The sequence below is a fragment of the Xenopus tropicalis genome, chromosome 9 (genome assembly GCF_000004195.4).
Source record: "Xenopus tropicalis strain Nigerian chromosome 9, UCB_Xtro_10.0, whole genome shotgun sequence".
In the NCBI taxonomy this organism is placed as follows: Eukaryota; Metazoa; Chordata; class Amphibia; order Anura; family Pipidae; genus Xenopus; species Xenopus tropicalis.
In genome coordinates, this window is record NC_030685.2 from 87,336,694 (window position 1) to 87,352,363 (window position 15,670).

At 41.2% G+C, this 15,670-nt stretch overlaps 1 protein-coding gene across 1 annotated transcript in view; it reads right to left on the reverse strand.

Moving 5' to 3' along the window:
- Window positions 1-15,670, reverse strand: part of cntnap5 (contactin associated protein family member 5) — a 294,459-nt gene that overhangs the window by 39,387 nt on the left and 239,402 nt on the right. The window contains exons 17-19 of the mRNA XM_031893445.1: window positions 14,173-14,391; window positions 10,578-10,820; window positions 9,577-9,804 (exon numbers count right to left, since the gene is read on the reverse strand). Of these exons, the coding sequence (XP_031749305.1) occupies window positions 9,577-9,804; window positions 10,578-10,820; window positions 14,173-14,391 (690 nt within the window). The remainder of the gene's footprint in view (window positions 1-9,576; window positions 9,805-10,577; window positions 10,821-14,172; window positions 14,392-15,670) is intronic.

A 15,670-nucleotide genomic window follows, 5' to 3' on the forward strand; every position in this document is an offset into this window, starting at 1 on the left:
TGAAAAGTTGCTTAGATTTAGCTGTTCTATAACCTACTAAAAGTTAATTCAATGTGAACCCTTTGAAAAACTTTTGTTATTCACAATAAAGTTTTTCTGCCATTTGCACAATATATCCGTGTAACGGTGGCCAATCACAGGCCTTTACTCTCCGGCCTCCCACCCACAGATACTGTGGGAGTGTCCTGATACCTTGTATATTCAGTTTATTCAGGACAAGGACCAATCGGAACTGCAGGGAGTGAAAAGGGACCAATGGCTTTGCCCCTTCTGTGATCCTCTAGGAACCCAAAGGGGCCGGTGGCTGCTCAGCCAATAGGAGTATACAATAAGTAGAAATGGCGCCGAGCAGGGGCCTCATTGTTACGCTGTTCCTGCTGCAGAGAGAAGCGCCTGGGATTTAAAGGGGATTATGGATGAGGCAGATACGGCCGGGGGCATTGGATTAACACATAATAAAGGGATCTTATTGGAACATTTGATAGAGAATCGGTTTACTATGCAAATGTATTATCACTTCCTACATTATAAGATCTTCGCCCTTTGTTGTGACTGCTTTGTTAGCAAGAGTCTATACAAAAGAATTCTTTGGGCATTGGAAATCTAATTATCTACCAAACATGGAGAATTTCAATCTCCTAGACTGCCCTGTTTGGCTCAAGAAATAATAGACAAAATATATATTCAGCCCTATTACTTGGGCTCCGGTTGAACAAAAGGTTAAACTGCTCCTTTAACAAATTTGCACCACTGCAGCGAAGCGATACTCACAGCATTAAGAAGAGACGGATGATGGTATTTACATAACTGCCATTTGCCAACTGGGATGCAATTTCCTTAAAATCATATGGCAGTTACAGACCCAATTCCATTCACATTATTCCACTCTGATTGATAACTGATCACTCCCTGGGAATTTTGCCCCAATAAGGGGTAATTATATCTTAGTTGGGATCAAGTACAGGTACTGTTTTATTATTACAGAGAAAAGGGAATCATTTAACCATTAAATAAACCCAATAGGGCTGTTCTGCCCCAATAAGGGGTAATTATATCTTAGTTGGGATCAAGTACAGGTACTGTTTTATTATTACAGAGAAAAGGGAATCATTTAACCATGAAATAAACCCAATAGGGCTGTTCTGCCCCAATAAGGGGTAATTATATCTTAGTTGGGATCAAGTACAGGTACTGTTTTATTATTACAGAGAAAAGGGAATCATTTAACCATTAAATAAACCCAATAGGGCTGTTCTGCCCCAATAAGGGGTAATTATATCTTAGTTGGGATCAAGTACAGGTACTGTTTTATTATTACAGAGAAAAGGGAATCATTTAACCATGAAATAAACCCAATAGGGCTGTTCTGCCCCAATAAGGGGTAATTATATCTTAGTTGGGATCAAGTACAGGTACTGTTTTATTATTACAGAGAAAAGGGAATCATTTAACCATGAAATAAACCCAATAGGGCTGTTCTGCCCCAATAAGGGGTAATTATATCTTAGTTGGGATCAAGTACAGGTACTGTTTTATTATTACAGAGAAAAAGGAATCATTTTTAAAAATTAGAATTATTTGCTTATAATGGAGTCTATGGGAGATTTAGGGTGACAGGTCCCCTTTAAGGGGCCAGGAAGCTATAGATCACCACTTTGTTATGGTTTTAATATCAGCGCTTCTCACATCCTACTAAACACTGAGGGTACTTGACTCTTTTTCGGCGACTGGATAAATAATCGACAGAGTGCGGAACAGCTATTTCAATAGAAAGTCAATGAACATCTGTGGGCACTTCTACTCCTGGCGCCCCCTGCAGGGCTATTTGGGGAGAGAATGGACAAGTAGAATTTGAAAATGTTTGTAGGCGACGTAATGCAATTAATAAGCAGATAAAGTGTTTGGAGATATAAAGTAAGTATGACCAATCAGCAGAACAATGGGAAGGGAGCAAGATAGCAGCTCCCAGTAGGTATCAGAATAGCACTCAATAGTAAGAAATCCAAGTCCGGCTTGGGACTCCTCCAGTTACATGGGAGTAGGAGAAACAATAGGTTAGCTGAAAGCAGTTCTAATGTGTAGCGCTGGCTGAAAGCTCAGACTCACTCACACTTTACTGCTGCGCTGCAAGTTGGAGTGATATCCCCCCCCCTCACCCCCAGCAGCCGATCAGCAGAACAATGGGAAGGGAGCAAGATAGCAGCTCCCAGTAGGTATCAGAATAGCACTCAATAGTAAGAAATCCAAGTCCGGCTTGGGACTCCTCCAGTTACATGGGATTAGGAGAAACAATAGGTTAGCGTAAAGCAGTTCTAATGTGTAGCGCTGGCTGAAAGCTCAGACTCAGGCACACTTTACTGCTGCGCTGCAAGTTGGGGTGATATCCCCCCCCCCCCTCCCCCCCAGCAGCCGATCAGCAGAACAATGGGAAGGGAGCAATATAGCAGCTCCCAGTAGGTATCAGAATAGCACTCAATAGTAAGAAATCCAAGTCCGGCTTGGGACTCCTCCAGTTACATGGGAGTAGGAGAAACAATAGGTTAGCTGAAAGCACACTCAAACCTTAGATCCCCTGACTAAACTGATAATGACATAAACAATATTTACAAATTATTAGTGAATCCTGTCCATGGACCTATGGACCCCACCACATTCCCGATGCGAAAGTGTCTGTAGTGTTCTAGATTGTGTTCTCATTGTTCAACACAAGGAAACCTGAGACTAAGATAATTCCCCCTCAAGCCTGGATTTAAATATAGGGTGCCCCTAGGTCCCCGTCTTTGCAGGTCAACCCCAACCTCCTTGTCTTCCTCTGCCCATTTTTGGGTACAGAGCATTGGGTAGGACAGGACAATGCAATTGCCACCCTAGGCCTGGGCCTTGCCACAAATCCGGGCCTGTTCCCCCCCACTAAATTCCGAATGCAGATAAGGATTCAAACAGCTTCTTCCTAATCCAGTTTCTTCCTAACGAATAAAAAAAGGGGGAGTCTTGGTCCCAGAATTTCCGGAAGTTTACTGGTTCTATTGTCTGAGGAACATTTTCCGTGGTGCCCACTTCAGAAATAAACACTAATAAATTGTGGCAGTTTTAGGTCTGTGGTAAATGAAAGATTTTATGGTGAACAACCAATAATAAAGCTGTTCGTTCAGCAAATTCCGTCGTGAAAATGATTAATATTTGCCCATTAATGTCGCTGCTCACCAGCTGTGACCCATCAAATCCAGATGAGCTCTACATGTTGTATTAACATTCTCAGTAATAAATGGCCTGTATTTCATTGTGCGCACATATAGCTACACACAGGGAGAATAATAAACTGATAACTAACAAAATCATAGGAAATACCTGCAAGTTCCTGCCTAATCCCTAATCTGATACTAACTGCCAATCCCTACTCTGATATTAACTGCCAATCCCTAGTCTGATACTAACTGCCAATCTTTATTCTGATACCAACTGCCAATTTCTAGTCTGATACTAACTGCCAATCCCTAGTCTGATACTAACTGCCAATCCCTAGTCTGATACTAAGTGCCTATCCCTAGTCTGATACTAACTGCCTAGTCTGATACTAACTGCCTATCCCTAGTCTGATACTAACTGCCAATCCCTAGTCTGATACTAAGTCCATATCCCTAGTCTGATACTAACTGCCAGTCTTTAGTCTGATACTAACTGCCTATCCCTAGTCTTATACTGTCTATCCCTAGTCTGATACTAACTGCCTATCCCTAGTCTTATACTGTCTATCCCTAGTGTGATACTAACTGCCAATCCCTAGTCTGATACTAACTGCCAATCCCTAGTGTGATACTAACTGACAATCCCTAGTCTGATACTAACTGCCAATCCCTAGTGTGATACTAACTGACAATCCCTAGTCTGATACTAACTGCCTATCCCTAGTCTTATACTAACTGTTAATCTCTGGTCTGATACTAACTGTTAATCTCTGGTCTGATACTAACTGCCAATCCCTAGTCTGATACTAACTGCCAATCTCTAGTCTGATACTAACTGCCTATCCCTAGTCTGATACTAACTGCCTATCCCTAGTCTGATACTAACTGTTAATCTCTGGTCTAATACTAACTGTTAATCTCTGGTCTGATACTAACTGCCAATCCCTAGTCTGATACTAACTGCCAATCTCTAGTCTGATATTAACTGTCTATCCCTAGTCTGATACTAACTGCCAATCCCTAGTCTGATACCCCTAGTGTGATACTAACTGACAATCTCTAGTCTGATACTAACTGCCTATCCCTAGTCTTATACTGTCTATCCCTAATCTGATACTAACTGCCTATCCCTAGTCTGATACTAACTGTTAATCTCTGGTCTGATACTAACTGCCAATCCCTAGTCTGATACTAACTGACAATCTCTAGTCTGATACTAACTGACAATCCCTAGTCTGATACTAACTGCCAATCTCTAGTCTGATACTAACTGCCTATCCCTAGTCTTATACTGTCTATCCCTAATCTGATACTAACTGCCTATCCCTAGTCTGATACTAACTGTTAATCTCTGGTCTGATACTAACTGTTAATCTCTGGTCTGATACTAACTGCCAATCCCTAGTCTGATACTAACTGACAATCTCTAGTCTGATACTAACTGCCAATCCCTAGTCTGATACTAACTGACAATCTCTAGTCTGATACTAACTGACAATCCCTAGTCTGATACTAACTGCCAATCTCTAGTCTGATACTAACTGCCTATCCCTAGTCTTATACTGTCTATCCCTAATCTGATACTAACTGCCTATCCCTAGTCTGATACTAACTGTTAATCTCTGGTCTGATACTAACTGTTAATCTCTGGTCTGATACTAACTGCCAATCCCTAGTCTGATACTAACTGACAATCTCTAGTCTGATACTAACTGACAATCCCTAGTCTGATACTAACTGCCAATCTCTAGTCTGATACTAACTGCCAATCTCTAGTCTGATACTAACTGCCAATCCCTAGTCTGATACTAACTGACAATCTCTAGTCTGATACTAACTGCCAATCTCTAGTCTGATACTAACTGCCAATCCCTAGTCTGATACTAACTGCCAATCTCTAGTCTGATACTAACTGCCAATCCCTAGTCTGATACTAACTGCCAATCTCTAGTCTGATACTAACTGCCAATCCCTAGTCTGATACTAACTGCCAATCTCTAGTCTGATACTAACTGCCAATCTCTAGTCTGATACTAACTTCCAAACTCTAGTCTGATACTAACTGCCAGTCTCTAGTCTGATACTAACTGCCTATCCCTAGTCTGATACTAACTGCCAATCTCTAGTCTGATACTAACTTCCAATCTCTAGTCTGATACTAACTGCCAATCCCTAGTCTGATACTAACTGCCAATCTCTAGTCTGATACTAACTTCCAATCTCTAGTCTGATACTAACTGCCAATCCCTAGTCTGATACTAACTGCCAATCTCTAGTCTGATACTAACTTCCAATTTCTAGTCTTATACTAACTTCCAATTTCTAGTCTGATACTAACTGCCAATCTCTAGTTTGATACTAACTGCCAATCCCTAGTCTGATACTAACTGCCAATCTCTAGTCTGATACTAACTTCCAATTTCTAGTCTTATACTAACTTCCAATCTCTAGTCTGATACTAACTTCCAATCCCTAGTCTGATACTAACTGCCAATCTCTAGTCTGATACTAACTTCCAATTTCTAGTCTTATACTAACTTCCAATTTCTAGTCTGATACTAACTGCCAATCTCTAGTTTGATACTAACTGCCAATCTCTAGTTTGATACTAACTGCCAATCCCTAGTCTGATACTAACTGCCAATCCCTAGTCTGATACTAACTGCCAATCTCTAGCCTGCTACTCCCTAGTCTGATACTAACTGTGTCAAAAACAGGGGACAGATTGGCTCATCACTACTCATCAGTAATTGTGCGCCATTGCTCAGTAGCTGAATAACTAAATGTGTATCCGTCGCTCTTGGTCGGTGTCTGTTCCGTATGGGGCAGTAATGTACAATGATGGGCGGACCGGGCAGAGGTCCTGCAGGAAATACGGTTATTTCTAAACATATTTTTTTATATTAGATCCTGCCATTTACATAATAATTGCCCTATAAATTTCCCAGGGAAAATAAATCTGCACTTGTGTCGCCTCGACCCGCTTCAATGTGCGCATTGATTGGAGGAGAATTTCCGCTCATTTGTGTCATGTTGTAAATACGCTCATGTTCCGGTGCCACAATGACACCTTGTGCCTAATAATAGGGAATTAATAGTAAGGGCCGGATTTAGCCCAGTCTCTTCCTGGTAATGAGCCACGTGGCGCCGTCGGTAGTTTAACTGCCGGGGAAATGGCAGCAACGGTACAACGGTGTGACTGTGATTATTATTAGATATTGTCGTTATCACTAATGTGACAGCTCTTACTGTTCCTCTTACATTGCACTGTGACAGTGCTAATCCCATGTATAAACTGGGAGCAATTGTCCTAATGATTGGCTACAGGCTGGTCTAGTCCTCTGCATGTTCGAATGTTCTGATTGGCTACTAGACTATAGGTTGGTCTAGTCCTGTCAATGCTCTAATGCTCAGATTGGCTACAGGTTGGCGTAGTCATGTGAATGTTCTAATGTTCTGATTGGCTGCAGGTTGGCCTATCCCTGTGAATGTCTAATGCTCTGATTGGCTACTGGTTGGTCTAGTCCTGTGAATGTTCTAATATTCCGATTGGCTACTGGTTGGTCTAGTCATGTGAATGTTCTAATGTTCTGATTGGCTACTGGTTGGTCTAGTCCTGTGAATGTTCTAATATTCCGATTGGCTACTGGTTGGTCTAGTCATGTGAATGTTCTAATGTTCTGATTGGCTACTGGTTGGTCTAGTCCTGTGAATGTTCTAATATTCCGATTGGCTACTGGTTGGTCTAGTCATGTGAATGTTCTAATGTTCTGATTGGCTACAGGTTGGTCTATTCCTGTGAATGTTCTAATGTTCTGATCCTGTTCCATATCCACTCCCTCTGCCCCAGTCTGTCCTGTTCCATATCCACTCCCTCTGCCCCAGTCTGTCCTGTTCCATATCCACTCCCTCTGCCCCAGTCTGTCCTGTTCCATATCCACTCCCTCTGCCCCAGTCTGTCCTGTTCCATATCCACTCCCTCTGCCCCAGTCTGTCCTGTTCCATATCCACTCCCTCTGCCCCAGTCTGTCCTGTTCCATATCCACTCCCTCTGCCCCAGTCTGTCCTGTTCCATATCCACTCCCTCTGCCCCAGTCTATCCTGTTCCATATCCACTCCCTCTGCCCCAGTTCTGTCCTGTTCCATATCCACTCCCTCTGCCCCAGTCTGTCCTGTTCCATATCCACTCCCTCTGCCCCAGTCTGTCCTGTTCCATATCCACTCCCTCTGCCTCCAGTCTGTCCTGTTCCATATCCACTCCCTCTGCCCCAGTCTGTCCTGTTCCATATCCACTCCCTCTGCCCCAGTCTGTCCTGTTCCATATCCACTCCCTCTGCTCCAGTCTGTCCTGTTCCATATCCACTCCCTCTGCCCCAGTCTGTCCTGTTCCATATCCACTCCCTCTGCCCCAGTCTGTCCTGTTCCATATCCACTCCCTCTGCCCCAGTCTGTCCTGTTCCATATCCACTCCCTCTGCCCCAGTCTGTCCTGTTCCATATCCACTCCCTCTGCCCCAGTCTGTCCTGTTCCATATCCACTCCCTCTGCTCCAGTCTATCCTGTTCCATATCCACTCCCTCTGCTCCAGTCTGTCCTGTTCCATATCCACTCCCTCTGCTCCAGTCCGTCCTGTTCCAGTCTCTCCATATCTTCGCCCACTATTCCATGTTTTTGTTTTTTCTTATTTACTCTTTGGGCCTCTGCTGTCTCTTGAGCCTGAAAGACTCACCACATTTTGGATATCCCTTCCATGTTCACTCCCTTCATTGAGTGACTATTTGAGGGGGGGCTAGTGGGGTATAGATGAGCACTGTGTATCTCCCAGTAGCATTTTTTTCATATATATATATATTTAGGTGAACAAGCAGCAAGGTTTTTGCCATTTGCTAGAACCTTGGCCTCCCGCTTACACAATATTTAAGCACTGACAACCTCATGAAAAAATGATGATTAGACAGTGGGAATTGGTACACAGAAATGTGATTAAGAATGTTATTTGGATTGATGAAAGAATTTCCCTCTGCAATGGGTTATTAATATTGTATGTGTAAAGCAAAATAATTAAAGTAAGTCTTGATTAAAGAAGGGAGGTCGACTATTACGAAGTGATATCAATTCAGCGCGGCACAAAGGGTTTTTATTAATTGTTCTGCCTACGTGACACCTGGCTGTGATTTAGGGGGGAAACGCTCTACTGTTTAATTCCTTATCTCATAGCTGCAAGCGATTCTCACTGTCGTTCTCTCTGAAATATGTTCCGGCAGGATACAAGGCCCGGGGATACAATTTATAGAATGGGATATTAAAAAATATGTATTCCTGGTATCTGTTCTCCAAAGCTGGGGGTGAAACCTGGTTTATAATTAACTCTGCCACCCAAGTCTTACGGCTGAGATAACTGTGCCAGGGTGCAAGGGTTGTATTCTACTGCTGCTGGTCTTGGTTCAGCTGGACAACCTCTAGCTCTAGGATCTTACTTGTGGCAAGTAGAAACATTGACTGGAGGCCTTTGATCTGCTCTACAAAGACTAGCAACTCAACGGGAAGTCAACTTTCCAGGCCAAAAAGGGATTAAACCCAATTCAAAACAGGGATTGAGTCTTGGAGCGACCACAAAGCAACCCAAGCACCTAGTGGTAGACTGGGCTTAGCACATACAATTCATACAATTCATAGAATTGGATATTAAAAAATATGCATTCCTGGTATCTGTTCTCCAAAGCTGGGTGTGGAACCTGGTTTATAATTAACTCTGCCACCCAAGCCTTCCGGCTGAGATATCTGTGCCAGGGTGCAAGCGTTGTAATCTACTGCTGCTGGTCTTGGTTCAGCTGGACAACCTCTAGCTCTAGGATCTTACTTGTGGCAAGTAGAAACATTGACTGTGGGCCTTTGATCTGCTCTACAAAGACTAACAACTCAACTGGCAGCCAACTTTCCAGGCCAAAATAGGATTAAACCCAATTCAAACCAGGGATTGAGTCTTTCAGCGACCATAAAGCAACCCAAGCACCTTGTGGTAGACTGGGCTTAGCACATACCAACATATGGTCTATCCTTGTACTAAGATGTACCCCTTAGGTTTGCCCATAACCTATACAGATGCCATAAGGTATATTAACACGTAATAAGCACAAGTTTGCAGCAAAAGTAGGGTCTATGACAAGTAGTCAATCAGGGTTTAAAAAAGTTTTAGAGCTCAAAACCCCATAGAGCAGAATGGTGTCAACCTGGCAAATGATGGCTCTGCCAACTTATTAAAGACTAGACCCCTTAACATTGTTACATTTTTAATTCCTTTTGACAGTTACTTAAGAGTAAAATGAATCATGAGCCATGAGTTATTCAGAAAAGAAGCTGGAATTTTGTTGGTCCTGTTGAAGAGCACTTACCATTTTTGATGAGAAGCACAGCCAGATAGTCGTGATAAAACGAATTGATGTGAAGTAAAAGGCTCGGGGCTTGTCCTGTAACAAAGCTGAAGGAGATATTCTCCTTAGATATCACTGTATCTGCATAGATTGGAGAAGAGGGGAAGTTGCTGGCATTTTTAGAAACGGGATAGGGTTCCTGGAAAATGTATGTGACTGAGGTTCCAGCTTCAAACATGGCAGACACCTCTAGAAGACAAAATCACAGAAATATTTTCATAAAATCAGCCAAAAGCCACTGGAAGGTGAGCAAAGTGCAAAGTCACTAGACTACATCATCATAATGTCATGAGTATGACAGATGATCAAAAGTCATTACGTGGTCGAGAGGAAACAAACCCAATCTCAGATAGTTATCTCTGAACTCATTTGTCTCCATTGACTTTATAGATCTAATTAGTTTGAGGGCTCAATAAAATCGTATTTACTCATCCAACTGGTTTGTTTTCACCATTAAATGACTCTGGTCTACGTCAGTGGAAAGGACTTTTGTGTTATTTTGGTACACGATCATAGGATTTGGAACATAGTTGAATCTACTTGGTACACGATCATGGGATTTGGAACATAGTTGAGTCTACTTGGTACACGATCATGGGATTTGGGCCATAGTTGAGTCTACTTGGTACAAGATCATGGGATTTGGAACACAATTGAGTCTACTTGGTACACGATCATGGGATTTGGAACATAGTTGAGTCTACTTGGTACACGATCATGGGCTTTGGAACATAGTTGAGTCTACTTGGTACACGATCATGGGATTTGGGCCATAGTTGAGTTTACTTGGTACATGATCATGGGATTTGGAACATAGTTGAGTCTACTTGGTACACGATCATGGGATTTGGAACATAGTTGAGTCTAATTAGAGCCTCTTTTGTTGAGTCCAACAAAATATTTGATGTAAATTTTACCCCCTAAAATTCCAATATTATTTTCTTATCCCTTCAGCTTCTCACCTTTCACACAAGAGGGACCTTCATAAGCAGAGTTTGTGCAATCACAGAAATATCCATTACGCTTCTCCACACATTTCCCGTTGTTACGGCACAAATGTCCATAGGTGCCGCAATGGCCGGGACATCCCGGTCGGATATCTGGGGTCAGTCTGGCTCTTTCTTTAAGATCAATCATCTGCCCATTGAACTGGAGTGAGCGAATGCATCCCACAAATCCTCTTTGTCTATTGGATAAAGTTCCTCCTGGAGGGGAAAGAAATTGGAGATCCCATAACCACTTGGTCAGGAGTAGGCTGTCTGGGCATCTCTAGCTCCATCTCTAACTCCAAGGCTGAATGTTCCTATGTTCCTATCCAATTTTATCCCCCCCATCCTTCCCTTTTTACTCCCTTCTCCTGTATTGGTACCTACTCCGCTCCTACTTATATTCTCCCCTCTCCTCCACTTTCTACACATTCCCTCTTCCATTTTTACTACTTCTGTAATGACTCCATGGATATCTCATTTAATGGCTTCTATGTACAGTATGTAACGGTTTGCCTCCTTTTGTTCTCAAATAAAAAATGATAAGTAGTGATGAGCGAATCGGTCAAAAAATAGAAACAGCGACAAAAAAGACGCGGGTGACAAAAAATTGTGCAACAAATGCATTTCGTGAATTTTTCTCGGTTTCGCAAATTTTCTTGCCGTTTTGCGAATTTTATGGCGAAGCGAAACGGCAAGAAAATTAGCGAAACCGAGAAAAATTCACAAAATGCATTTGTTGCACAATTTTTTGTCACCCGTGTCTTTTTTGACGCTGTTTCTATTTTTTGTCACCCGTGTCTATTTTTTATTGCCAGCGTCTATTTTTTTTGTCACCTGAGCTTTTTTGATGTGACCGTGCCCAATTTTGACGCTACCCGACCTTTTTTGACGCGATCACACTCTTTTTTGACGCGCAACAAAAAAATTCCAGGCAACAAATTTTTCCACAGCAAATTTTCACGGAAGTTTCGCAAAACAATTTACCAATGGCGAAATGCGGAAATTCGCTGCAAATCCATGCCTGGTGAAAAAAATTTGTTCATCACTCATGATAAGTTACAAAAAAAAAAAAAAAATGTTGACTAGTGGGGGCGTTGGCAGTAAAGAGTTAAATTTCGATCCCTGCCAGGAATGCTCATGCCTTTCACAGCTTGTTGAGACTGCAGATGTCGTTGGCTCATAAGGTGGTTTCATTTTCTTCTAACACTTCCCCAGGTGATATTTCCCCCGGGGTAACTGACTGTAAAATAATTTTCACTTTTACTGAAAGTTTCCAATATGTAATTAAACATGTGAGTTCTAAAGGTAGAAAGCGGTAAAAAAAAAAAAGGAAATGGCCTTTTTCTGCTATTTACTATTACCGGAACAAAAAATGTTTTTCCCATGCAAAAATAGAAAAAAATTGAAGAAATATATAATTTAGAGAATCATTTTTTCCTATAGAAAACTTGTTGCAACTAGTGATGAGCGAATCTGTCCCGGTTCGCCGAAAAATTCGGGAATCTTTCAAAAACAACCTTTGGGGGTAAAAAGTTGCACAAAAACAACATGACAGCTTGACTTTTGCTTTGCAAAATCAAATTGAAAGTTAGAAAACCAACCCAGTAGTAAAATAATTTGGCAGGAATGGATTTGCGGCAAATTTCCACATTTCGCCATTGGTGGATTATTTCGCAAAATTGGCGCAGGTGGAAAAAAAAATGACGCCCGTCAAAAAGAAAGTCGCGAGCATCTAAATTGTTGTGACGCCCCATGACAATTCTTTTTGCCGTGGGACATTTTTACTGTTTTGTGGATTTTTCACCGTTGCACAAATCTTTTCAAATATTTGCGAATTGTTGGGCGAAGCAAAATGGGACACAAATGTATTAAAATTCAAAAGTTCTGTAATGATTCAGTAATTGGGAAAATTGCAAATTCAATTTTTTTTACTCAAATTGTAAAGATTTATCAATGAAAAAAATCAAAAATTTGAATAAAAAACTTTGTACCCTGGTGAGCTTCTATAGAACTCAATTGGACGTGTATTTTCAACATTTATCCTTTTTTTTTTTTGAGTTTTAATCAACAGAGTCATTGAAAATAAATAGAACATTTACAGTACATTTTCATTTTCTTCTGCAACTTCTTGTGTTTTTCCAATTAGATTTTTGTTTGCAAATAAGCTAGTGAAAAATTGAAAAAAATCAACTGAGTTTATATGGAAATTTTACCATTAAATGAAATTAATAGTGATCTGTCCGGTTTCGCTTCGCCAAAAAATTATTGAAACCTCCGTAAAATTCGCAAAATGGCAAAAAATCAGCCAAAAACGTTTTGTTGCCCGTGACTTTTTTTTGTCGCAGTGATATTTTTTTGCAGGGACCGTGCCCATTTTGACGAGACCGTGCCCAATTCGGATTTTCGCTGAATTTTCACAAAACAATACACCAATGGAGGAATTAGGAACTCCGTGCAAATCCATACCTGGCGAAAAAATTCGCTCATCACCATAAATCAAAAAGTTTCTATGTGCGGTCTGGTGGGTTAAAAACATTAAGGGGGTGATTTATCAGCTTTCAAATGACACAATTCAAGTTTTTTGTGCTAAAATTCCCAATATTCTAATTATGGTTCAATAACTTGAACATCCAATATTTATTATTTGCAAAGAACCCAAAAATTTGAATCTAAAACCACGTCAGTTTATGTGGAAGTCAATGGGATTCGTTCTAGTCAAAATCAAGCCAAATTTTCAGTTCGAGATTTTCGAGTTTTTTTTCGAGTTTGTAACTTCACAAATTGGAGGAATTCAAGTTTTTTTATTCAAATGTTTTTCGTATTAATAAATAAGCGAACATTTAAGTTCACAAACTCAAAAAGTAACAAATAAACCATGATTTCAAGGCAAAGTAGCCCACATGAATACTGATTATTCTACAGAACCCTACTGAGATCTGAAATTTTGAGTGAATTTTTCTGCGTTATGATAGGCCGAACAAACTTTCCATGGACAATGTTCTTACAAGTTATTACTGCCCTTTCCAGGATCATGAAGGCAACTGTAGAATCATTAGAAATAAAAAGATTTGTTGGAATGCGAGGCACGAGTGCCCTTTAAACCGGCAGTGACAGATTTGCTTGTCTGTTTGGAAACAAGTACATATGACAGGTAAGACCTTTCAGATAATACCCCTAACTACGCCTGTCATATGGTTTGATCTGTTAATAAGGTGGAATATGAATATTTTTCAATACCAAGAGAATTAACAAATGGAAGAAGCCAATTGTTTAAGGTTAACAATGTCCAGGCCTGGACCTGGGGACCCACTTGGCCAATATATTTAGGATTATGTTGAACAGACATCGCAATCCCTGATATTATACAGTCATATAAAAGTAGTTCATACTCTATAGTACAATGACCCATCTTCATCCTAAGTCCTCACTGCCCTCCCTTGCCCTGATAATCTTGGACCCTTGGAGTGGCTCCATCTTAAAAAAACTGCTAACCTTATTCCCAACTGCAGAATTTCATTTATAGTTATGGATCCACTTAAACTTGGAGCAAGTTCCCTCAGATTCTTACCTACGTAGAGCTGACTGCTTAGCGGCAAGCGAATGCGTCCATCTAATGCTTCCCGGGCGAGTCTCTTTGGCTGGTTATCCACAATAAGGGTTGCTTCCTTCATATTCCTTTCAGCTTTGACATAATGCCACTGACCATCATTGAGGGCAGAGACTGAGTGCAGGAGAACCTCAGTTGGACCACTCCCAGCATCAAATGAAAATATAACCTGGTAAGGAGCTGTAGAACAAGACAAACTAATTAGTAACATTATACATTTCTCATTTTTGAAAGTCAACAAATTAAGATGGAGCTTACACAATCTAAACATGTATTTCTTAAGCTGGAAGGTCACGGTAACCTTTGAGACACATTTGCAAATCTGGTGAGGCCCAGAGCAAACCTAACACCCACGCCCGATTGCTAGCGGCTGTGATTTCAAAACACGTTTCATCTGTTTTAGGGTTCCAAGGTTCTGTAGAGCATCCTAGTTTTGACCCTTAGAAGACATATAGGAAACATCCCTCTATTTGCATCAACCATCATTGCCACCTGTTGTTCAGCTTCTAAACTAAATACACACCAGTCATCTCACCAAATACATTTCTAAAAACCCAAACCATCATACCATGGTGCAATATTGGAAAGCCAATCAAAATAAGACAAGAGGACCCCTTTCAGATGAGGACATCAACATGGGCCAAGATAAAAGGACCCCCTTTCAGATGAAGACATCATCATGAGCCAAGATAAGAGGACCCCATTTCAGATGAAGGCATCAACATGAGCCAAGATAAAAGGACCCCCTTTCAGATGAAGACATCAACATGAGCCAAGAGAAAAGGACCCCCTTTCAGATGAAGACATCAACATGGGCCAAGATAAAAGGATCCCCTTTCAGATGAAGACATCAACATAAGCCAAGATAAAATGACCCCCTTTCAGATGAAAACATCAACTTGGGCCAAGATAAGAGGACCCCCTTTCATATGAAGATACCAACATGAGCCAAGATAAGAGGACCCCCTTTCAGATGAAGACATCAACTTGGGCCAAGATAAGAGGACCCCCTTTCATATGAAGACCTCAACATGAGCCTAGATAAGAGGACCCCCTTTCAGATAAAGACATCAACATTGGTCAAGATAAAAGAACCCCCCTTTCAGATGAAGACATCAACATGGGCCAAGATAAAAGGACCCCCTTTCAGATGAAGACATTAACATGGGCCAAGATAAAAGGATCCCCTTTCAGATGAAGACATCAACATAAGCCAAGATAAGAGGACCCCCTTTCATATGAAGACCTCAACATGAGCCAAGATAAGAGGACCCCCTTTCAGATAAAGACATCAACATTGGTCAAGATAAAAGAACCCCCCTTTCAGATGAAACATCAACATGGGCCAAGATAAAATGACCCCCTTTCAGATGAAGACATCAACTTGGGCCAAGATAAGAGGACCCCCTTTCATATGAAGACACCAACATGAGCCAAGATAAGAGGACCCCCTTTCAGA